The sequence below is a fragment of the Primulina eburnea genome, chromosome 1 (assembly GCF_022965805.1).
Source record: "Primulina eburnea isolate SZY01 chromosome 1, ASM2296580v1, whole genome shotgun sequence".
Taxonomy (NCBI): domain Eukaryota; kingdom Viridiplantae; phylum Streptophyta; class Magnoliopsida; order Lamiales; family Gesneriaceae; genus Primulina; species Primulina eburnea.
This window is the reverse complement of record NC_133101.1, coordinates 7,467,313-7,491,895: the sequence shown is the minus strand read 5'-3', so window position 1 is coordinate 7,491,895 and position 24,583 is coordinate 7,467,313. Positions and strand designations below refer to the sequence as shown.

Genomic DNA, 24,583 nt, shown 5'->3' with positions numbered 1-24,583 from the left:
ATTTGAGTAGGTCTTTCGTGAGATGATATCACGAATCTTTATCTGTGAGATATGTCAACTCTACCGATATTCACAATAAAAATTAATATTTTTAATATTTTTATTATAAAAAAAATTATGAATAACCCGAATAAAAGAATATATTACGAAATACATAGAGGTCAAATAATTTATTTTCAAAATTTTAGCGAAGCCCCATGCTTCAATAAAAGCAATCTACCAGCCAACATGGAGACAGCACATTCTTCAGTCACTCATTGATGTCTCCCACCGGGTGTCTTGTGTGTCATCCTTATCTCTTGCAGTCAACCAAATACTTATAAAAAATATTTTCAAAGTGGACCTCTGTATTACATACATATATACACACTCACAGATATATATATATATATATGTATATATACATACACACACATAATAAACACACATTTACAATTTACACTTGAATATATGGACACACAATTGAATGAGCTTATTTGGAAATTTCTCTCTATTTTATCAAAGTTGAATGATCATTACAAAACTAACTTCAGTAGTAATAATTACTCTACCAAAGGTGCGACTCAAACAATAAGAAACATTAAAAAAAGGAGATTTATTTAGTAAAGTTCATTATGCAAAAAATATAGGTACCCAAATTCAACTTGAAATATGAACACCATAAAACGGAGAGGCAAGCGTATAAGAAATCAACAAATATGGATGAAATGTATCAGCAACGTCCTGTTATTGATAAATAAAGAATGATACAGTCACACCAATAATGAAACAATACACAGTTAACCTAAACTCAGTTTCAAACTCGACCCTTGCCTCTGCTAAATTCTAACCACAGAAGGTTGTTTCGAAATACTCGAAAATTCATACGAAAAAATCCAGTAAACCAGGCCAGTTCGATTCAGACATCCTAGAACACAACATATACCCACTGGAAAAAGACTTCTCAAGCCAAAACAGAAATCAACGTCGAAAACAGCACGAGCAAAAAAATATAGAGCTTGGTGGAGAAGTGAAATGTTGATTCTGCAGAACCTTTCTGAGGCCTGCAAGTGAACAGTAAATTTTTAAGTATCAAAGATTTAAGGGGATTCCATCCATTACAGCTAATTAGAGTTTAGTTGTTCCATACTTCTGCATTTTGCTGAGGGCACCACAATAGAGAGTATTGTCTGGCAACGGTAGTTCTGTCTTGTTGCTGGGATCTTCGGGATTGGTGATTCTCATGTATGTTTCTTGGCCAAGATACCATCTGTCGAGATTCTCAGTTCTAAGATTCCAGATGCCAACATTGTCCAGAGACACATAAACGGCAGTCCATCCTCCAGAATAAACCTGTCCATAAACGAACGCAAGTGTGATAGAAAGCTGAACGGTGTTTTCCGACCAGAAACATGGTTGATGCCAAGGCCTAAATTAGCCGCGGCTATAAAAGTGAATCATATTCTTTTTTGGGGTGAACTTTGCATAAAGCCCCCTACAATACAATCCAAATAATAAAATAAAATCCTTCCTTGTAGGTTATATTGATCACTATGTTTTCCACACTAAACCGTTTAAGATTTACTATAATCTTGTGGTTGAGGGTCAACATGTGGTTTCAGTGTTTAAACTACCATTGGCACCGATGACAATGTATGGGGATAATTAGCCACTTTCTACACTGGAATTGAATCAAAGGCAATCATTAACTGGATCCCTAACTAATACCATTAAAAGGAAACTTTTTTAACATATATACCTGAACAGTAGAACGAGATATGGCATCCCATCTGTTGTATGAACCTCGATTATTCTCAGTCCATTCACCAAAACCCATCCTGCATATCCATATTCATGCAATAATTAAATCCTAAGATCCATTAATACTCTAAGCACACATAAGACTTCAGATTAGACAATACCCCACGACAAAGAAGGAATAACCATCCAAGTGAAAGGTCTGAATAACAGTGTCATTGTTCTGCAATACGATCTCGATGAAACCCTTGTAAGTAGCATTGATAATAGATCTATCCAAGCTTGGTGCCCTGTCCCGGGGCTTAATTGGAAAATCGAGCTTGTAGGCACCTTTCACCTTGAATTCATCTGCAAGCCGTATTGGTGTTTCGGGATTGGCAAACGAAATCCCATTATACGTAGCTCGAAGTTTCCCATCGATAATCAATGGTGGCACACTCTTGAGCATATAAGAGTCAGTGACATTGATTGAACCATAGTGGAAGGAACCTTGTGGATTAGGACGAGCTCCACTAGCAGTCACGTTTTGCCTGATGAACACAAAAATAGAGGCAAGAAAACCAAGACAGATTACAAGATATCATGGTCATTAGAAGCACAATAAAATACATAGGGGGGGTATGAAGTCATTTGAAAAGTGGCATCAGTCTCCGCACACAAACTGCTGCAAGAAGGAAGTTTGAAGATAATATTTCAAAAATTTGAAATAAATCGAATTAATCAACTTTCTTTTCTTAATGTTATCAAGAGGGTAGCGCACACTATGGGTTTCGTCTATAAAACATTGAGAGTACTCTCCGTATAATATCTTTCAAATGATACATGGGTCCCAAGCCTATTTTGTTTAGGACAGATACATGATTCTGTGCCTCCTAACATGAACTTTAAGCAATTCCAAGAAACATATGTTCCTTGAAACATGAGTACGAAATAAATGTGTTTTTCTAATCCAGTTTTTAACGAATCCTAATTCCATTAAGAATACAAAAAAACAAGGTACATAATTTAATGCGCTCAAAAAGAAGAAAAATGTGGCACCTAATCGACATGGCCTGGTTCAGCGCATATGATGGATCAAAAGCATCATTTGGAGGGTCTGGGAGGGGACCTGAGGCCTTTCCTTTTGAGTTGGAATAACTCAGAACTGCAACACCCGTCACTCTTTGCCAGATTGATTGATTCACATATCGAGGACTAGCCACAACGTAGTAATCACTGCTTGCATTTTGATCCATACTGACCAGAAAACAGAAAGACTGACCAACATGGATATCCATGCTAGTGTAGTTCTGCTGTGTTGTATAGTAGCCCTCTGTTTCAACCAGAAGCAGATTATGGTTCTGAATTCGAAAATTCAATGAAGTAGATACTCCAACGTTGTGAACCCGAATTCGATATGTTTTGCCTGCAGTGTAATTACGTTCATAAAAGATTTAACATTTGAGTGTGGTTAAGAAGTGCAGAAAATCAGCCCTGTCATTTATGTTATATTATGGGAGATATTATGGTGCAATATTTGAAATTAAATTAATTAAATTGCCATCGATGTCCAAGGACTTGTTTAAGAACCTCACCGGGATCAACTTTAATGGTCTCATGATCAATTCCATCAGGAAAAAGGGTCGTGTTGTATCTATAAGGTCCCTTTCCATTAATAAGAACCCCATCCGGCATGCCCAAATCTTGTCCTCCGTCAAGTGCTCTCCTTAAGGCCTGGTAATTCAAGCAATGATCATGACCAAAAGACATTATACCCTGAAACAAAAATAAAAGTCATGCAGACAATATGATTCACACCGTGTGATTACGCGTATACCAGTCACCAATCAAGATGATTATATCACCATCTGGAGCAGCAAAAGGAATAGCAATAATTTCACGATTTGTCACAACAAATGAACCAAATCCACCAGATGCTCTCTGCAAATGAAGTGATGGATAGTAAAAAAAGCTGCCAATCTGATCCTTGGCCTGAAATTGATACGTCCAATTCCAGTTAGGAGGAATGGGACAATTAGTGCCCAAAACGCCATCTTGCCATGATGAACGACGCATCTGTATGCCCGACCTACCGTCAAAATCAGAGCTATCAGATCCTTGAAGGGTCAAAATTTAGAGATTCAAAACAGTTCACTTTATAAGATATAAAACATTGTGGTCCATACATTGTGGCACACGTACCATGTGATTAGCAGACTCTCATCCAATTTGTTTCTAACATTTACCACAACATTGTAATTGGTAGTGACATTAAGAACAGGACCTGGGAACTTCCCATTAACAGCTATCACCTGCAAATGCCATGAACAGCATAAATTTTTTTATCTTCTTGCATCATAAGCATAATACATTATAAAAAAAGGAGATAAAGATTTAAACAAATTCCACGAAAAGCTATTGAACAGTAAATATTTATCTTTTTTCTTTTTACCAAATGTACAAACTTGAGACCCAAAGCTAATTAAACACAATATACGACTTCAAGTAATGGAAATTAAAATGACAAAATAAAAATATCTAAATTTAGCTCGCTTTTTCAAGCAAAAACTTACAAGTGTTAGCCAAAAAACATCAAATGAAACTAGAAACAACAATGTCTGCTAAGCCTTACTTTCAACTGTACAAATATATTTCAGAACAGAACAGCACAAGAACTCCTTTACTTAAAATCTGTGGTCCGCCACCAACTTTTCAATTATCAACCCAAATTCTCCTCCAGCCAGACAAATATCAAACACAACAGCGAAAAGCAAATGGTTAATGTCATATAAATCGGATAAAGTTTTTCTCAAAAGTGCTTAATCTCATTTGTACCAAAACACATCTCGAATCTACAAAACCAAACTTCACAATCCTAGATCCATTCACATTTCACACTAACATTCCAAACAAACAAGGCAAGCCCAAAAGATGAGCAAACAAAAAACACCCATTTCCAAATCTACACCCAAAAACTGAAAAACAAACACCATTTTACCTGTTGAGGAACACCAAGTGGAGAAGCAGTGATGTACGAGAGCACCAACTCAAAGTTAGCAAATGGGTCCGCGCCAAAACACACTCCCACCACCAAAACCGCACAAATCAAACGCAACCAAGCAACAGAACCCATCACGCAACACAAATTGCCGCAGTTTCCAAACTCCAATCTTGGAAAAAAAAAAAGGAGGGGGGTCCGTTTCTCTTAATTATCACATGAAAACACACACAGATTGGAGCAAAATGCAGCCACAGACACAAGGATAACAAAGTGCGAGCTTCGACTTTGACAGCAAAGAAATGCAGGGAGAGTAAGTAGAGGCTCTGGGGGAGTTTGCTGTGCTTTGCTGTGAAAACGGTGCCTTTTGAATTCCGTATATCTCTGCGCTCTAGAAATGTGGGGCGTTTTGCTTTACCGGTTACTTGTTAAGCCCGTTTGGTTTTGTGTTCCCTTTACAAAAATAAAAACAAAAAATTGTTAGTGAAGCAAAGTTTTGATTTAACCAAAATGATTTAATTACATTGATAAATTTTTCGAGTATATCAAAATTTAAAGTTAGAGATTTTTTTTTGTTTTTTTTATGTTATTCACAAAACTCATGTGAGACGATCTCTAATGTAAATTTTATGAGACAAATATTCTATTTGGGTTACCATGAAAATATATTATGTTTTATGCCAAAAGTATTAATTTTTTATTGTAACTATGTGTATGGTTAATTCTTCTAATAAATAAAGATATTTGAGACCGTCTCACAAGAGAAATGAAGTAAACGAATAAATTATACATATAAATAAAAATCTATAAACAAAATTCGCAAATTTATAATATTTTAATTATGGTGGTATAATATTTTTTTCCTTTTTGACAAACTTATCATTTAATAAAGTAAAATGCAACGCATTTACTATATATAATAATAAACAGAGAGAAGTGCTCACACCCGTAAATTAATTTCCCAAACATCACGGCATGATGTTTCTTTAACAATATGCGACTTATGTTGCAAAAAAAGGCATTAAAAATCTTTTACTATAATTTATTCATTAATGCTTCATTAATGAGTAGCTCCATCTCCCTAAAATTCTTCTTTTAATGTTAGCCTTTATCATGCAAATGACAAATTTAAAACAAATATATTCTTTTAAAATAAATTGAAAACATAAAAAATAACGTTTTATTTTTTTAAATTACTGTCTTTGTAAAGTTCGAATTAAACACGAAATGGTACAGAAATAACAAGAAGTCGACATTAGACCCGTGAGACGAGATAATGAATGATGAGATGATAAATTGAAAGATAAGCTAACATTTATTTTTATTTTCCTATCATCGTAAAACTCGAATTAAACAAGAGATGATATAAGATTATTGAATTTCATCATTCGCACTACGATATATGTATCAAGGAATTAAATCGAGAAAATTATACATACAATATGATGTTATAAAAGTTCAATCAACTTTATGTTTATGCCAAATCAACACTAGATTACATGGGTACCAAATTAATTAAAATATAAGTTCTATTAAATATTAAATAATTTGATCCAATAAGTAGTAGATTAAAACATTTATATGTGGATGTGGACGACAAGAGTCTCGGATTGGAAATTTTAAATTGGTTCAAAGGGAAACGGGCTATAACCGGTGACCACAAGTGATGCCTCACTCGGTAGTCAGCACATGTCCACACCGGTAACGTTCAGATTATTATTATTATTATTAGAATAGGTATATATATATATATATTCTAAGATGATCTCACGGATTTTTGTTTATGAGACGGTTCTAATATTTTTTCATGAATGATCCAAATAATAGATTTCTCTCACAAAATACGACTTGTGAGACCGTCTCACACAAGTTTTTAACTCATTATTATTATTATTATGAAGAAAATGGTTCGTATTATCCAATGAGGAGCTAAGGGCCATCACTTCTTTTTAAATTATTAAAAACATAAAATTTTATATCAAAATTTCTATAAATTTTCGCATTCCCTTGTCCAAAATTTTCTAGATTTTTTTTTCTTCCTTTTTTTTTCATATCGTCCATCGGGTTAGTTCACAAAACTGATCTCACGCGAAAATATTTTTTTGAATGGAAGGAATTTTAGCAATCTTACCAAAAAAATATCTATAACTTCTTATATGAAATTAATGATATTTTTATAATCACATGAAAACTCCCTAAAAACATGGAGATTGTTCTTGAATTTTTAAAAGCATGAGTAGTAAGATATGATATTTTATAAAAATAGATATCTTGTAAGTTGATCTCATAGATTTTTATTCATAAAACGAGACTCAAATAAAAAATATGTATCAATAGACAGTCTCGCGAAGATTTTTGTTTATTTTATAATGGTGATAAAATACAATCCACCCATCTTTTTTCCAAAAACAATCTCCTTAGTTATATCAAAACGATTTTTGCACAAACAGCTTATTTATGCAAATACACCCGTTGTTGTTCTTAAAAATTATATATTTGTATGTTAACTTTGAATGAAATTTTTTATTCGAACCCAAATTTGATCAAATATTTAGAAAATTTTATTATTTATTTTCTACTAACAAAAATATTATATCTATACTATACTTATATTATTAAGTTAAAGAATCTTTTTATTTTTATTTTCTTTTTTTTATTTTTTAAAATAATAATAATATAATCTCACATTAGTTTTTATAATTTATTTGATTTATACATATAATATAATATATATATAAAGAGAGACAAATTGATGATAGGTCGGCGCCACTGTGGCTGTAACGTTGAAAGGCAAATCACATGCAATTTTGTGGGCTCCACTCCTCTACACACGGTTTATGTGGGCCCCGCCAACGACAAATTTATCCGCATTTTCCCTCCCTTCTTTATTTATTTATTTATTTTACTCTTTCTATTTAATGCACGCAATTCGAGCATTTAATTTTTCTTTCCTTAGGTTTTTTTTATCGGGAGGGGTAACTCAAAAATTATGGAAGAAGTTGTTGACAAAATGAGCGTAAAAATTTGAAGGTTGGGAGAGGGATTGGTTGATGAATTTGTGATAATGATTATTAATATTACAATAAATTCTTGATATAATTTTATTGTATTTAATTTTGAAAGGAATACTTTATTCTTTTATTATTTTGTTAAATTGATAATATCAATTTATGATTTTATCTTTCTAGATTATTAAATCTTGCTTGATTTAATTTAAATGATAATATCTTGGTTTACTTATTTGTAGACTATGAGATCTTGCTTTATTTATCTATAGATATTATAGTATTTGTTTTTAATATGATTTGTATATCCAAGATATTTTATCTTTATTTGAAAGTGTTTTTTATCTAATGAAAATCTTGTTTCCATATTTTGTAGGACACTTTTATGGAATAAATTTTAGGTCAAACTATTGATATAAATATGGATACCCTTGCAGCCGTACAGTGGGGTTTTTGGAGAGGAGAGAGTTGGACTAGGAAGCTTTTCACATAGAAGAAATTACAAAAGTCCAACATATATTTGCTCTACATTTTTATGTGATCGGGTTGTCACTTTATTGTGTAGGTGCTGAAGTTTTGTGTGATTGTGGATCACTTTGTTGTGAAGAGAAGCTGCTGGAGTTTTTGGGAGTCTTCGGGAAGGTCGGCAGAGGAGTTCTTACATAGAATAATATACGAAAGCCGAGCCTATTTTTGATGAGAAGTTTTCGTGTGATCGATTGATCACTTTGCAACGCAGAAAGCTGCTGGAGCATTTTCTGAACACACAAGTTCAGTATTGGAGATTTTCGTGTGAAGTGTTTGAGTGATTGATTCACAGATTTTCCGTGTTGCCGATTGGTGTTGCCAACACTCGGAGACAACACCGACGCAGAGTGTTGGACGAAGAGTGGTTGTGTTTGTTTTAAGCAATACGTTTTTATTTTATGCATCTAGTTTTTATGTGGTTTATTTTGATGCATTTTTAATTCCTTGGAGTGTAAAGGAATTTGTTTTTGTTTTCTCACTAGTATTGTTTTTGGTGTAAACGATTTACATAATTTTTCTAGTGAAATTTTTGACATGAGGCATCGCACAAGTATTCGTACTTGTGCATAATTTAAAGCTGGTGTTTATTCATTAAAATTATATTTGTGTGTTAATAATTAATTTCCGCTGCATGTTGTGTGCTCGTGTTAACAACACCAGAGCACAACACTAACTTCTGATACACACATTATAAACATTATAATATTTATTTCCTGTACAACAATTCCTTACAAGTGGTATCAGAGCCAACGCTTGATATACTAAGTGATTGATTCTGGTTTATTGTTGTTTTTTTTTCAGGAAATTTAACAGAATCCCGATGGACATATTATCCAAGAATACTGCTGTTTTGAAGGAAAAATGCTGGCTGCAAGTCAACCCGCACGGTGTTGCCGCTGGTGTTGCAACACCAGGCCGCAACACCACTTCAAAATCCTTGTGTCTCAATGCTAAATCTCACAATGACTCAGGTAATCATGAAATCCAGGATGCTGATTCTGATGAACTCACATTTGAATGTGTGCAGCCTATGTATGAGGAGCTATATGAAGATTGGGTAAAAAGAAATAAAATAAATTTGATCCTCACCAAGGAGAATACTGATCTGAAAGAATCTGTGTCTCGACTTGAAGTTGTACTTAGCGAGAAGGATCTTGAATTGTGCAAAGTCAAGGAGGAGCTTGAGAAGGCCTCAAAGACTCTTGCAAAATTCAACTCAAGTTCGTCAAAACTTGACTCAATGCTAACTATGGGAAAGGACAACAGAACTGATCTTGGATATGTTGAAAGCACATATGAACATGGTGAAACTTCTAATTCTAAATCAAAATCAACCATGTTTGTAAAGGCAAGCGAAGACTGCTCTGTCCCCTTAACAGTGAAACCTCCCATGAAGACTCTGTCAATCTCAAAGCAAGCCTCGGAACAAATGCTGAAACAAAACAGAGCTTCCTCTTCTCATTTGAAAGTTGACCCGTCAGTGAAGATGCCACAAACCAAGAAACAAGTGTCAACTTGTAAATCAAAGCAAAGAAAGCGACATTTTATTTGCCACTACTGTCATAAATCAGGTCACATAAAACCTTTTTGTTTTAAACTGAGAAATGACTATATGAACTGGCATACAAATCTGGTGTTGCCCAACACCAGGCGCAACACAGCAGCCAAGAAACCTCCTGTGAAGAAAGTTTGGGTACCAAAAGCTGTTATTCATTGTAATATAATTTATACTTCTTTAAAAACTAACATTGCAGGTGCATGGTACTTTGACAGTGGGTGCTCACACCACATGACAGGATCTAAAGAACGCCTCACGGATTATGTTGAAGTAAAAAGTGGGTGTGTAACCTATGGTGGTGGTTCCAAAGGAAGAATTGTAGGCAAAGGATCCCTGAATGTTGACGGGCTCCCTGAACTTCATAATGTTCTACATGTTGAAGGACTTAACTCAAACTTAATAAGCATAAGTCAACTTTGTGATGATGATTTACATGTTAAGTTCAATAAAAAAAAATTGTGAAGTTTTTAATGATGCCAATGTTTGTGTAATGTCAGGTACTCGTTCAGCTGACAATTGTTATCAATTGGGAGAAGGCGATGGTTGCCGAAGTGCCAAGGTGAGTGATTTAGACATATGGCATCAAAAACTGGGACACGTGAGTATCAATACCTTGAAGAATCTGCGTAAGTTTGATGCTGTGAGAGGTATGCCCAATTTAAATTTAGGTGTTGTTTATGTCTGTGGTCCATGCCAGAAAAGTAAACAAACCCGTGTTGCACACCCGGTGTTGCAACACTTTGGGACAACACAGTGCTTTGAACTTTTGCATATGGATATACTGGGTCCAATGGATGTTGAGAGCTTGGGTGGTAAGAAATATTCGTTTCTTTGTGTTGATGATTTTTCGCATTTTACTTGGGTAAGTTTTCTTAGAGAAAAATCTGATATATTTGATGCTTTTAAGAAGTTGCATGCTAGGATAACAAATCTGTTTGATATGAGGGTGGTTAAAATAAGAACCGATCATGGTGAGGAGTTTGAAAATTCTCATTTTATTTCTTTGTGCCATAAGAAAGGTATCACTCATGATTATTCATCTCCGAAGACCCCTCAAAAATTCGGCATAGCTGAAAGGAAAAATCGAACCCTCCTAGAAATGGCTCGGGTCATGCTTAGTTCTAAGAATGTGTCAAAATGTTTTTGGGCCGAAGCTTTAAATACGGCATGTCACATTTCCAACCGTGTTTATTTAAGGAGTGGTTCTACAATGACCTCATATGAGATTATCATGGGAAGAAAACCAAACCTTAAATATTTTCATATTTTTGGATGTGTAGGTTATGTGTTGAATGATAGAGATCATCTAGCTAAATTTGATTCAAAAAGTGTTAAATGTCTCTTTCTTGGATACTCTACTAATGGTCGTGCTTATCGTGTATTTAATCTGAGAACTAGGACTACAATGGAATCAATTAACGCTGTGTTTGATGATCTTGCAGATCTAACAGTTAAAACTCCGGAGGCTGATGTAGAAGAATGGCTGGATATAAGTGAGGCACTGACCAGAAACAGTGTTGAGTCTGGTGTTGAGACCAGTGAGGCAACACCAAGCACAACACCGCCTCTGAACCAAACAGAAACTGTGGATAATGATTACAATGATAATGATGATGTGGTGATCAATTGTGAAAAAGAAAAATCATCCATCATCACAAATCATTGGTGAATTACATGATGGTGTGCAAACAAGAAACAAAGAAAAGGTGGACTACCGCAAAATGATTGGTTTAATCTGCATGGGCTCCACGGGTATGGTACGGTAGGTTAGCTGACAATCTGATAAACTTGGGCTTCAAACGAGGTGAGGTTGATAAAACCCTTTTCATTCAAAAACTGAAATCTGATATTTTGATCTGTCAAGTATATGTAGATGATATTATTTTCGATTCTTCATCTCAAATACTTGTGAATAACTTTGTGGATTGCATGTCATCACAGTTCAAAATGAGCATGGTAGGAGAACTAAATTTCTTTCTTAGATTACAAGTTAAGCAATTACATGATGGTATATTGTGACAACTCAAGTGTTATAGACATTTCTAAGAATCCTATTCAACACTCTCGAACAAAACACATAGACATAAGACGTCACTTTATTCGAGATTTGGTTGAAAAAGGCGTAATTCGACTGGAATTTGTTAGGACTGAGAATCAACTGGCTGATATATTCACGAAACTTTTGGATTTTGAGAGATTTTCCAATCTTTGGAAATCTCTCAGCATGTGTGTACTTTAAAAGAAAAACATTTGTTCAGTGTTGTCCGTGGTGTTGCCAACACCAGAGACAACATCCGTTTGTGCATGATCATTACTAGGATATTAGGCATACTGCATATTCATAATCATCCTATTTATTTGTGCAATGACTGAACAGTGAAGGCAAATTTCTGAAAGGTACCCTCTTAGCGTTCATACTTCCAATCGTATGTTGAGAAATAGATTTTGCTCAAATCCAAGGCATTGAGTAGTTGAGGACATTCATGAAAATCGCGATCTTGTCTAAAGTGAAAGGATGACTTGGAAAATGTGAGCAAAAGGAGAAAAACAGAAAAGAGGTAAATAAAAAAAAATTAGAAGAAAATGAAAAAAGCTACCTAGAGGAGTCCATTGAAGACCGTTCTTCTAGTGTGGGAGCTACCACTTCTAAGTAAAAATAGTAATGGAAAAAGCTACCTAGGGGAGTCCATTGAAGACCGTTCTTCTAGTGTGGGAGCTACCATTTCTGAATCAAAATAAAATTTTATGGAAGTTTGAATAAAACTCAGTGGTGTTGCCAGGAGGTGTTGCCAACACCAAGTTCTGACACAGCACAATTTATACACTGCCTGACATTTTGATAATTCATCATATTGGAGGCATATTTAGGACATGCATATTGATTTTTGTTTCGTGAATTCATCGTATGCAGTGACATATCAGTGTTGACCTATGACAGTTGATAAAAACCTTGATTACCTAGATTTTGAATTTATGTGTATACTTGTGTCAGTGAGTTATAATCGACGTGGGTTTCACTGGATTTTCTTTTGAAAATGTCGTAACACGAGTTTGAATCAATTTTACTATTTGATTTTGGGATTAAACCATAATAAGTTTTTTTTGGGTAAATTTTGAAAATATCACATTTACGGTGTGGATTGTTCAGAACTGAAGGAGTGAATCAATCTGATTTTTTTTCGTTGGAGCAAGAGTATATATGTTTTGTTACCATTGAATCCATGATAATTACTCTTGCTTATTTTCACTTGCTCTCGCATCTTTCCTACTATCGTGATTTCTTTGTGCATAACTCCTAATATATCTTTATAATTTTCTCTCACATTTTACAGGTTGCTGAAAATACTGCTGATGTTGAGTCCGATGCTGTCAACACCGCTGACAACACTGACTCTTTTGATAATGATGTAAGTCATTCTGTCTCCACCAAGTTCTACACTGAAGATGCTTTAGTCCTATGGTCCTCTATGTGAATAGAGAACTTATTGAAGAGAGGAACATTGACATGACGGTGTATGACCAACAAAATTTGACGGCATTCTTCAGAGATCGTGGAGTGTTTGCTACGGTCCAAATTGACTTTGATCTACAGTAGATTCAAAAGCCCAAAGAACCCATTGCTTACTAAGAAATACCAGTGGCTGAGTAGAGAGCACTTTTGGAAGTTGGCTTACATTCTGGCCAAAAAGGGGGAGAAGGAGAACAAAAATGACATGGTTCTATGGATGGTGCTGAAGCATCTCGAGTTGTTAAGACTCTTTGGGTTGCTGTGCGTGATTAATGAATTTCTCATTCGCATGTCTTCTTATGTTTTCAGGTGTTCTAATGATGGTGTTGACAACACTGTCAACAACACCAGTGCTCTAACATATTTAATTCAGGGGGAGATGAGCTTTAACTCAGGGGGAGACACACTCTAATGTAGGAGGAGCTTAACTGACTGCGATGCTTATCAAGATTATCATTTTTGGATGTTTTGTCCAGAAAGGCAAAAAGGGGGAGATTGAAAGGAATACTTTATTCCTTTATTATTTTGCTAAATTGATAATATCAATTTATGATTTTGCCTTTCTAGATTATTAAATCTTGCTTGATTTAATTTAAATGATAATATCTTGGTTTACTTATTTGTAGACTATGAGATCTTGCTTTATTTATCTATAGATATTATAGTATTTGTTTTTAATATGATTTGTATATCCAAGATATTTTATCTTTATTTGAAAGTGTTTTTTATCTAATGAAAATCTTGTTTCCATATTTTGTAGGACACTTTTATGGAATAAATTTTAGGTCAAACTATTGATATAAATATGGATACCCTTGCAGCCGTACAGTGGGGTTTTTGGAGAGGAGAGAGTTGGACTAGGAAGCTTTTCACATAGAAGAAATTACAAAAGTCCAACATATATTTGCTCTACATTTTTATGTGATCGGGTTGTCACTTTATTGTGTAGGTGCTGAAGTTTTGTGTGATTGTGGATCACTTTGTTGTGAAGAGAAGCTGCTGGAGTTTTTGGGAGTCTTCGGGAAGGTCGGCAGAGGAGTTCTTACATAGAAGAATATACGAAAGCCGAGCCTATTTTTGATGAGAAGTTTTCGTGTGATCGATTGATCACTTTGCAACGCAGAAAGCTGCTGGAGCATTTTCTGAACACACAAGTTCAGTATTGGAGATTTTCGTGTGAAGTGTTTGAGTGATTGATTCACAGATTTTCCGTGTTGCCGATTGGTGTTACCAACACTCGGAGACAACACTGACGCAGAGTGTTGGACGAAGAGTGGTTGTGTTTGTTTTAAGCAATACGTTTTTATTTTATGCATCTAGTTTTTATGTGGTTTATTTTGATGCATTTTTAATTCCTTGGAGTGTAAAGGAATTTGCTTTTGTTTTCTCACTAGTATTGTTTTTGGTGTAAACGATTTACATAATTTTTCTAGTGAAATTTTTGCCATGAGGCATCGCACAAGTATTCGTACTTGTGCATAATTTAAAGCTGGTGTTTATTCATTAAAATTATATTTGTGTGTTAATAATTAATTTCCGCTGCATGTTGTGTGCTCGTGTTAACAACACCAGAGTACAACACTAACTTCTGATACACACATTATAAACATTATAATATTTATTTCCTGTACAACAATTCCTTACAAATTTAATTTAATAATGACTTACAAAAAAATATTTCTTATCCATACAAAAAATCTCGGTCCACAAAAATCTTGTTTATTACTGTGCACGATCGATTTGATCTTTAAAAAAATATTAGATTCATATAAGAAATTATCGAATTTGAGCCAAGTTCGATATTCGAATCAAAGTCTAGCTCAAATATATATACTTCTATAAATCCGAGTCTTAAAATTTTCTTGATATTCTACTCAATTTCGTTTCTTTGTACTTGTAATCATGTTGCTTGGATGATGGTCATATTTGATATTGGAGTTAATAAATGATTTAAAAGATTTGAGTGTACTGTTCTTTTAACAATAACTTTTCGTAAAGTAGTCAATACTCGATTCTAAAATTGAGATTATAGCCAATGTTTTTGTTTGATTCCTATAATATATATACACATAAGTTCGTGCAATTTTTTGAATGAAGATTGTTGAACACTAATTATCCTATTGGGATAATGCCTAACAGAGGGTCGTAAAGTGAGACTACTGGGCCAAGCGCCCGATCTGAATGCATTTAGTCACTTGGTGGGATTTTTTTTTATTTTTTAATCATAATATAGTTTTTCCCCTTTTAAGAATCAAAATACCTTTTTTATATGTTATTAAATTATTATAAAAATAAATTTAAAAAAAAAATTGTGCACGATGCCCCGCTTCTTGTGAGGCAGTAAAAAAATATTTAAAATATTTTTGATTGCTTCTGTACAAGCGGGAGAGTGGAATAATTATACATGTTTAATATATTATGTGTATATATAATTTATAAATACAATTTATTGTGTATGTATAATATATATTATGAACATATATATATATATATTTTATAAATACATATGAAGCAAGTATATGTGATAATTTAATGTATGGACACATAAATAATATCAGTGTTTCTACATGACTACACATGTGATGTTTACATACATACTAAAATGTTTGGTGTTAAATAATTTTTTTTTTTAAATTCGAGAGATTAAATTAAAATTTTAAAATGTTTTTTTATAAAAAAATATTTTTTTTGTTATTAAATATATGGTTATTTAATTTAACAGTTCAATTATATATAGATAAAAATATTTATGAGGATATTATAGATCGATAAAATGTCAATTTACTAAAATGTGTGTGAAGAATATTTACAAAACAAAAATTTTTGTAATTTGAAAAAAATTGTATTTTTTGGTTTTCGAAAAACAGATCATGACATCAATGTCACTTATTCTAAATGTCTCAAAGTTAATGTATTTTTACTTCATGCTAAAATTAGAAGTCTCCAAGGAGTTGAAAGTAACATATCTTCACTGATTGTACACTTCTAAGTTCTAACCGATATGAGCCGGTAAGAAAATATGTTATCTGCTGCTGGTGATGAATAAAAGCACTAGAGTAAACCTAAAAACCATAACAATATAGTAATTCATTTCTTGTAACAACTCGATGCTATTATATTGTCAATCACCAAACTTAAGATAAGATAAAAATTCTTAACAAAATATAATATAATAATTTATATATTCCATAATATATAAATACATGTATTTATTTATAAATAAGTATTTGAAAATAAACTAATTTGATTGTATATTAATATAAAAGAAAAAAATCAAGCATCTCTTATTAGAGTTAATTTTTCTGAGACGGCCTCATGAATTTTTATTTGTGAAATCAGTTAACTTTACCGATATTCACAATAAAAAGTAATATTTTTTTCATGTATGACCCAATTAAAAGATTCGTTTCACAAAATACGACCCGTGAGACCGTCTCACACAAGTTTTTGTCCTCTTATTATACAGATGAGTTCGAATTCGAATCGGTGAAAATTATTCGTTTTCAATTATGAATTCAAACTCTAATTCATTCAAAAAAAATTATAAATTTCATTTTTTTAATGATTTGAGTGTGAAATTAACTTGGACCTCAGTGCCATATTTATTGTCCAACAAGTTAATTGTTAACCGACTTTATCTCGTGAATTTTTTTTTTAGTAATAGATCGGAATAGTATTCCAGTTAAATTGATAGCAGATTGAACTAAAAATAGACTAATCAATGTTTTTAAAAATTATTGATTAATTAATCAAAATAGCAAATCCAACAACTGAAATTTTGTCGGCCCCAAAGAATCTGTACTTTCGTGTGTCCATGTTTTCTAGTGTTTTTTTTATGTACATTATTTGCCTAAAATGAGACAGTCAAACATAATGATCACAATATTGTCTAACACGAAGGAATACAATTATCATGAAATTCTTTATAAATTTGTAGATTTCTTGCTTATTTCCCTGCTCTCGGCTAGATTTGTTTGAGTACCAGTCCAAAGAAGAATGGACAAGTTTAGTTACACAATAACAAATCAACCTTGAAGCCTCCCTTGGGGAGATCTTTAAAAATCAACAATGGTACAATTTTTTTTGAAATATATGGGAACCAAATACAAACTCGGGAGAAAAAATGGGTACAGGCATCCTTGGTGCTAGAAATAAGCACCTCTGCTCCTTAACCTCTTGTAGTTATTAACATGTTCCATCTTCTAACATATACGACACGTAGCATCGAAAACGACAACGTATTCAAACGTCAATGTATCACGCTTTTCTTCCTCCATTTCACCAGGGTCTTGAGGAATACCATGACCTGCAAATGATGAAGAAATGCGAATTATTTTTCGAATAGGGAGATAAATCTTAGTTCTAAATGGATGTCCATCAAGTTTGAAGCATTTTATTGTGCGATCTTGAGGTGTTGTTTACATATAAGAAACATGACATTTACTTTTAGACTTCATGCTAAAGAAAACTATGCGGTGTAGTTCTGAGAAATGGTACATCGAGACAATAGAAATACGAGGTTGATGCAAAATTTAAGAAAAGATCTTGTAATACCTCGGATGGATCCCTGAGAGAGTAAAATGCATTGCTTTCCTTAGGCACCGAAGAGACTATGATACCACAGCCTCGATTAGCCTCTCTCAAAACCTGTACATTGTGAAAGTCTAGTTAAGAATTTTTTGTTGTAACAAGTAATCACAGAAGGCTTTTTCAAAAGTTTGTTAACAGACCTTGAATGCATCTTCGTCAGTACGATCATCTCCAACATATATCGGGATAATATCATCAGAGTTCATTAACCCTGTAGTTTTATGTGCATTGATTTAATCAGACTGCTTCATACGAGAGGAAACCTTATAGCACTATAGAAATGTTTTGTTTTACTGATATAATAAAACCACTCACCGAGTGATTCGAGTAGAAATTCAACTGCTTTACCCTTGTCCCAGTTGAGGACTGGTCGGACTTCTAAAACCTAAATCATAACCGAACTATCAAGAAACTAGAAAGATGGAAAAAAACTGATGGAATACTGAAAGTAGGCAGTCAAGATAATTAACAATATGACTGGCTTGTATACTACCTTCCGACCATGTGTTAGTCGCAAACGAGGATATTGTTTCAGAATGTCATTAACATATTCACCAACGGTTGTCCAACTCTGTTAAACCAACACAGAAGAAGAGGGAAAACACATTTTATTAGTTGAAATAGAGTAAGATAAAAACTATATTGAACTACTAAAATCTTGAAACCCATTGTATACCTTCTCATCTACATTGCGGTAGTGCACTGATACACAGAATTTGTTGTTCTCAACTTTAGCACCAACTATGTCTTTAGTAATCTCAACAAGAGCTCTAAAAGCCTGAGTTTCGCAGAAAAACACACAGAGATTTCAGAATACAGATTTAAAATTATCTTGCTTGAACTGGTGTATTAAATGGTAAATGACGCCAAGGTTGTTACCAACATACCTCTTCAATAATAGGTAAGAATTCAATAGCAGGTTGGAATAAATTAACTTCCTTGCCCTATATCACAGAAAACCTTGTCAACAATTGGTCCATAAATTCATGCGGAATCGCTTGAGTTCACACATTCAAGAAAGATGGATTTCTCAGACCATTACCTGCTTGTCGGTCGACCTAATACAATTCTTGTGATCGCTGCTAACGGACCGAACTGGGCCCATGATATCCATACCATGACTTCCGGCATAGTAAAGTTCAGTTAGTCCTACGAACTCATAAACCTGAATGAATGACATGAGACACAGATTAAAAAACTACGAACACTGATTTTAATCTTGGTACATTTAAAACATGGGTGCGAAAGAAATCAATCAAAAGCAGCCAATTGTCACCTTGTCACAACTTCTTCCGCTAATTATTGTCGTGGGAAAATACTTGGCGACGTTGCTGACAGCAGCACGCATCTGGAAACCAAGTTATTCAAGATTCAGAAACAACTCAAGGAGACGGGGCCAAAGGCTATTAAGGAATTCTATATTTTGGGAGGATAGGAAAATGGTACCGTATTTGACATGAAGGCTTGATCCGGGTTGTCCACTATAGGAGATAAAGTCCCGTCGTAATCCAAGAATAATGCTATTCTCTTTCCTTTTGCAATGTTTGCTATTTGCTCAAATACAGCAAGTGCTGACGGATATTTAACCTGCAGATCCAAAACAGTACATTACAACATGATACTAGTTTCATATTCATGATAGCATTTTAGAGGAAAATCAAAAGGGCACGAGAAATTTACCAGCCAGTCACGGTAAGCAAGATCAGAGTCACTTAAAGCGGACTCTGTACTTGACTCTTTTGTTAACATATTATGAGTCGGAGATGATGATTTCATAGTATCAAACAGGCTTGACCGGACATCATCAAGGATTCCCGACTTTTTCCTTGGGATTGTTAGGAAGAGATTCGAAGAGAAAGCAGGGCCGTTGGTTGGGTATGGCAGTATAGCTGAGTGGATGCCCAATCTAGAGTTATTCATAGGGGCAGTATCGGTGAGAACAGGGGACGTATGCTTTGATTTCAGATCCATTGTATAAAGATTTTGGGTTGAAAAGAATGAAATTCCAAATATGTGTTAGCAGGTAGAATCAGATTGAATGAGATTATTTGCAAAATCTTGAAAGCCAATTTAACCAACAGTTTTGTCAATAGAGAACCAGTTTTTAAGAGTATGTTTATCACTGATGGAGGGAAAACAGTCCATCAAAAATATGATTCCTGACAAATAATAATCAAAGCGCGTGTTAATTAATTGATAATAGGAATTTAAAACTTATCTAGCAGATGTAAGTCAAATCTTACTCTTGCATTTCTATTCCTTCTAAGTCGTTCCAAATGTTCTTGTCAGCAAAAGTAACTGCAAAATTTCAAGAACTGAATTTTCAGACAAAACGTGATTATACATCAAGAGTTTGCATCAAGACACACCCACTTCCATTCGTACAAATGAAAACTCTAAATCAATAAACCATGAAAAAGTGGAGGAAAAACAAAGACATATACCATGCCAGATCAAAAGAAATTATTTTTATAATAAAGATACAAAAAACATATTTGAACGTTGGATGTTTCTTGCCCATCATCGTGCTTAATTATATGAATTCAATATTTATAATATAATAATACAGCGATATTGTAGAGCTACATAAATGGATAAATTTGCACATCAACGGCAGATAATTGACATTTGAACAAACTGTAAGAGTCAGAAACTGAAACTATCTGACGCAAAAATGAAGGAATGCCACATTAAACTTTGATGTCCCATCTAACTCTGTAAACCGGCGAGATCAAGTAAACAACTAGTTAACAACAAGATGAAGAGATCAAACACATCATTACCAAAGAACTTATGGCCTTCAAGTCAAGAAAGTTCCTTTATGCAAGGAAGGATAATAACTAGAGAATGAATCCAGCAACCCAATGACTTTGAACAAACATTGTCTGAGAATTTGGCCACTTAAAGGCTATGAAGATACAGTCACAGAGTTCAAAGACTGGTAGACAGAGCTAATGCATAAAGCTTGAGAAACAATGGTTTATAGCTGTACTATGTTTTCCTAAGCCAATAGTATATATACAGAGGAAATGAAACCATGTACAACCACATATTATTGGTCCTACAAAGAAACAAGGGTATCATTAAGCATATGGGCCCGGCTTCATCAAAATTCACAAAAATGTAATAAACCATGTTATTCATGAAAGTAAGTGAGAAAAAAATCGGGTGGATGTCCCTTTAACGTTGTCACCATCAGAGATCACAGATGCAAATTAATTAGTCCATTGGTGGAGCAGTTGGTCTCTAGTTTTCATATACTAATTTATTATTTCGGCCCCCTTCATTACGGTTTAATGGTGCTCACTAGGTAATAACTTAACAGATACAGATAAGAAAATAATTTCGACATTGAACCAGCCGACAACTAAATGCCTCAATAGGACTACATATATGTATAATTGGAGATAAAATAATGCACCTTATCTTCTAACAATAACACAACTATAATGCCGACATATTAGATTCCTATTCAACCTGACTTGTCACAAAGAGAGAAAAGGAAATAACCAAACTTGAAATTGCAGGAAAAAAGGTAGCAAATTCAAAACATGATATCAAAAGAAAATGTTGAGAAACACGTCAACTGACTCAAACTACTACCAAAAAGAAAGAAAAACACGGTTTAAACAAAATAAATAACAAAATTATTCAGATGAAACTTGTTCCAATTTTTTCTCACATATTGTTTTTTTGAGAAAAAGGTTATTCAAAATAGCATTTTCGTTGTGGCTCCAGCAAACAGAAGCAGAACTTTTTCTGAAGAAGAATGATGAACTCTGGGCAGCTACAACTCTCAATCGTTGCGATTTACAAGGAATACATTAAATGAAAATTTGAATCTTGAGACACTTCAAAACCATAGTGGGCAAGGGAAAAAATTTCAGAACGCAAATCATATGAGAGATTCGAACCTTTCCAATAAGATAATCAAATAAAGTATTTATAAACAAAGCCCAAAAGATATGATTTTGTATTCACAAATGCATGTAGAATTTCGTTTCATAATTTTCCAACCTCGCTAAAGAAAAAAGAAAAGGAATAAAGGAATCGGAAATGCAGATCAAAACCTAAACCAATTCGAGAATGCAAACCAAAAAAGAATCAGATTTCAAGAAACAAGAAATCGCACATACAGTCAGGGCTCAAAGATCAAGATTCCAGCTCACAGAGCAGAAATGACGTCACCTTCCCAAAGAACAACTCCTCGAACAAAGCGCAAAAACCCAGTAGAGATTTCACAAGAAACGATGAAAATGTGCAGAAATTGAAAATCAGGGGGAACGCACGTTCACTTTTAGATGAAAAACGAAGCGGAAGGGGAAAGAGGGGATCACAAATTTGGCAGGAGTGTAAATAGGAGGAGACGTGGGAACGAGAGGAAACTGCAGAGTACTGGATGGTTGAATAACCGGAGGCAATTAAAGCACAATGCTGGAAAGTTTCAATTCTGCACGCGATTTCGTTTGACTGCTGCTTGCGAGTTTTGTGTAAATTTAACGACGCTTTCCAGATAAATATTTCATTGACTAATATTTGGTCGTTGGGGCCTATGACTCTATCACCTACTCCTGGAGATGACAACGGGGGAGCGGAGAGAATCCAAAACTCGTTCTAAATTCCGTTCCAGTCTCTCTTTTTCTTTTTTCCTTTTTTTATAATTGGAGATTCTTCGTTCTCGTATCTGTGAGAACCAAGTCTTCACCCTTGCAAAGATACTACACACATATCCGCTCCTATAGTACATATTCTATTATATATATATATAATAGAATATGAAAAATATTGACATGACAATGCACACGTCATTTTCATAACGACATAATTAGCTTCCATCGCTGCAACCTCATAATAATAATAAAAAAACTAAATTACTAAAAGAACAAAAATAATAGACTAAAGCTAAAAATTGACATCATAAAATTTCAAAATCACAAATAAGTAAATATATAGGACCAAAAACAATTTTCTGATACTTATATATATAGTTTTGGTATAATAAAAATCTTGTTAAAAATAAAAATTTATGGTAAAAATTAAAAATCTCAAACTTCCAAAATAAGGACTATAGGTCCAAAAACGTTACATTTATTTAGCGAATCCTATTCAACCTGGATGGCGTTTTTCTATTTTATCTAGTCATGTCGATTTTTACATTTAGCAAAAGATTTTGGTTCGTGATTTTCATTATAATTTATTATGTCAAATATCACATTGTAAGAAAATATCTCATCAATTTCTTTTATATCTTTTTGGTTATATTTTTTTTCCAATATTAATATAATTGATATAGATTTCATGATTCTCATCTGTTTGTGGTTCTAACAGACATTTTCATCATGATATATTTCTTTTGGAATATCATTATCTATTTTGTGATCATTGTGCTTCTCTATGTTTTTTTTTCGAAGATTTTTATCATTGGAACCGATTGGTCTTCCACGCTTCAATCGTTTTATGACATCATGAGTATCTTCAATTTGTTTCTTTGAAATTTCAATTCAAGAAGGGGTAGTTACATAATATATATATGATTTAGTTACCCTTTTTGTGTCTGCAAATACATCTGGTATTTGATTTGTTCTTCTTTGCAAGTGGACAATTTGATGTACATCTTTGTCACATTGTTTAGTTCTTGGATCCAAATGTAACAATGATGATGTATACCATGTAATTTTTTTTCGATATGTTTCTTTTCTCCCCTTAATATCGGAAATATTTCTTCAGTAAAATGACAATCAAAACATGTTGTAAACACGTCGTTTGTCTGATGTTCAATATATCGAATTATTGATGGGTTATCATAATCAACATAAATTTCGATGTTTCTTTGAAGTCCCATTTTTATTCGTTGAGGCGATGCAATAGGCCCGTATACCATATATCCAAAAACTCTGAGATGAGAAATGTCTGGTTTTTTTTTACTAAAGACAAGCTGCAATAGGAAGTATTTATGAAATGCACTTTGTCTGATGCGAATTAATGCAGCATCATGTAAAATTGCATGTCCTTATATAGAAACATAGATTTTGTTTTCATAATAATTGGTCTAGCAATCAGTTGTAGACGTTTAATTAATGATTCAGTTAATCCACTTTGTGTATGTACACGAGCAACATTATACTCAACAGTGATTCCCATGGACATACAATAATAATTGAAAGTCTGACAAGTGAATTCATCAGCATTATCAAGTCTAATTTTCTTGATCGTATGATCGAAAAATTGATTCCGTAATTTTATTATTTGAGCAAGTAATCTTGCAAATACCACATTCTGGGTTGATAATAAATATCCATGTGACCATCTGCTGGAGGCATCGATCAATATCATAAAATATCTAAATGGCCCACATGGTGGATGAATTGGCCCACAAATATCACCCTAGAGGTGATTCAGTTTGGATTTTGGCTGGTGATGATTTTATTATAAGTTTTCCCAGAGAACGGGCTTTGTATTGAAACTTATTATTTTTAAAGATCTTCTGGTCTTTCAGTAGATGACCATGTGTATTTTCTATAATTCTTCGTATAATTTTGAACCAGGATGTCCTAATCGATCATGCCAATTAATCTGTATTGAAGAATTATTAACTACCACGTTGGATTCAATTGGACTTATATGTGTATAATTTAATTCAGTAGGGAGCATTGATAGTTTTTCAACTACAATGATAAATG

The 24,583-nt window shown here is 33.7% G+C and overlaps 2 protein-coding genes across 4 annotated transcripts; both read right to left on the bottom strand.

The window, feature by feature from the left end:
* Positions 1-681: 681 nt before the first annotated feature.
* LOC140825619 (monocopper oxidase-like protein SKS1) lies at positions 682-5,101 on the bottom strand. The gene is made up of 9 exons (XM_073187510.1): positions 4,715-5,101; positions 3,919-4,028; positions 3,535-3,805; positions 3,312-3,450; positions 2,776-3,142; positions 1,902-2,267; positions 1,739-1,817; positions 1,130-1,332; positions 682-1,043 (listed from the first exon to the last, which is right to left on the bottom strand). The coding sequence occupies exons 1-9, from the start codon at positions 4,847-4,849 to the stop codon at positions 944-946; spliced, it is 1,770 nt and encodes a 589-aa protein (XP_073043611.1). The 5' UTR covers positions 4,850-5,101; the 3' UTR covers positions 682-943.
* Positions 5,102-17,338: 12,237 nt separating this feature from the next.
* Positions 17,339-22,522, bottom strand: LOC140825604 (probable trehalose-phosphate phosphatase F). Of its 3 annotated transcripts, none has more exons than XM_073187490.1 (13): positions 22,040-22,522; positions 20,147-20,201; positions 19,584-20,062; positions 19,350-19,490; positions 19,180-19,251; positions 18,946-19,068; positions 18,791-18,847; positions 18,580-18,681; positions 18,397-18,474; positions 18,219-18,288; positions 18,044-18,114; positions 17,868-17,960; positions 17,339-17,619 (listed from the first exon to the last, which is right to left on the bottom strand). In XM_073187490.1, exons 3-13 carry the CDS (start codon positions 19,872-19,874, stop codon positions 17,563-17,565), a joined length of 1,155 nt encoding a protein of 384 aa, XP_073043591.1. In that variant the 5' UTR covers positions 19,875-20,062; positions 20,147-20,201; positions 22,040-22,522; the 3' UTR covers positions 17,339-17,562. The 3 variants fall into 3 exon arrangements, with proteins under 3 accessions (XP_073043591.1, XP_073043599.1, XP_073043583.1); XM_073187498.1 differs by having other exon boundaries at positions 22,092-22,522; XM_073187482.1 differs by lacking the exon at positions 22,040-22,522 and adding an exon at positions 20,687-21,246.
* Between the last annotated feature and the right edge of the window lie 2,061 nt (positions 22,523-24,583).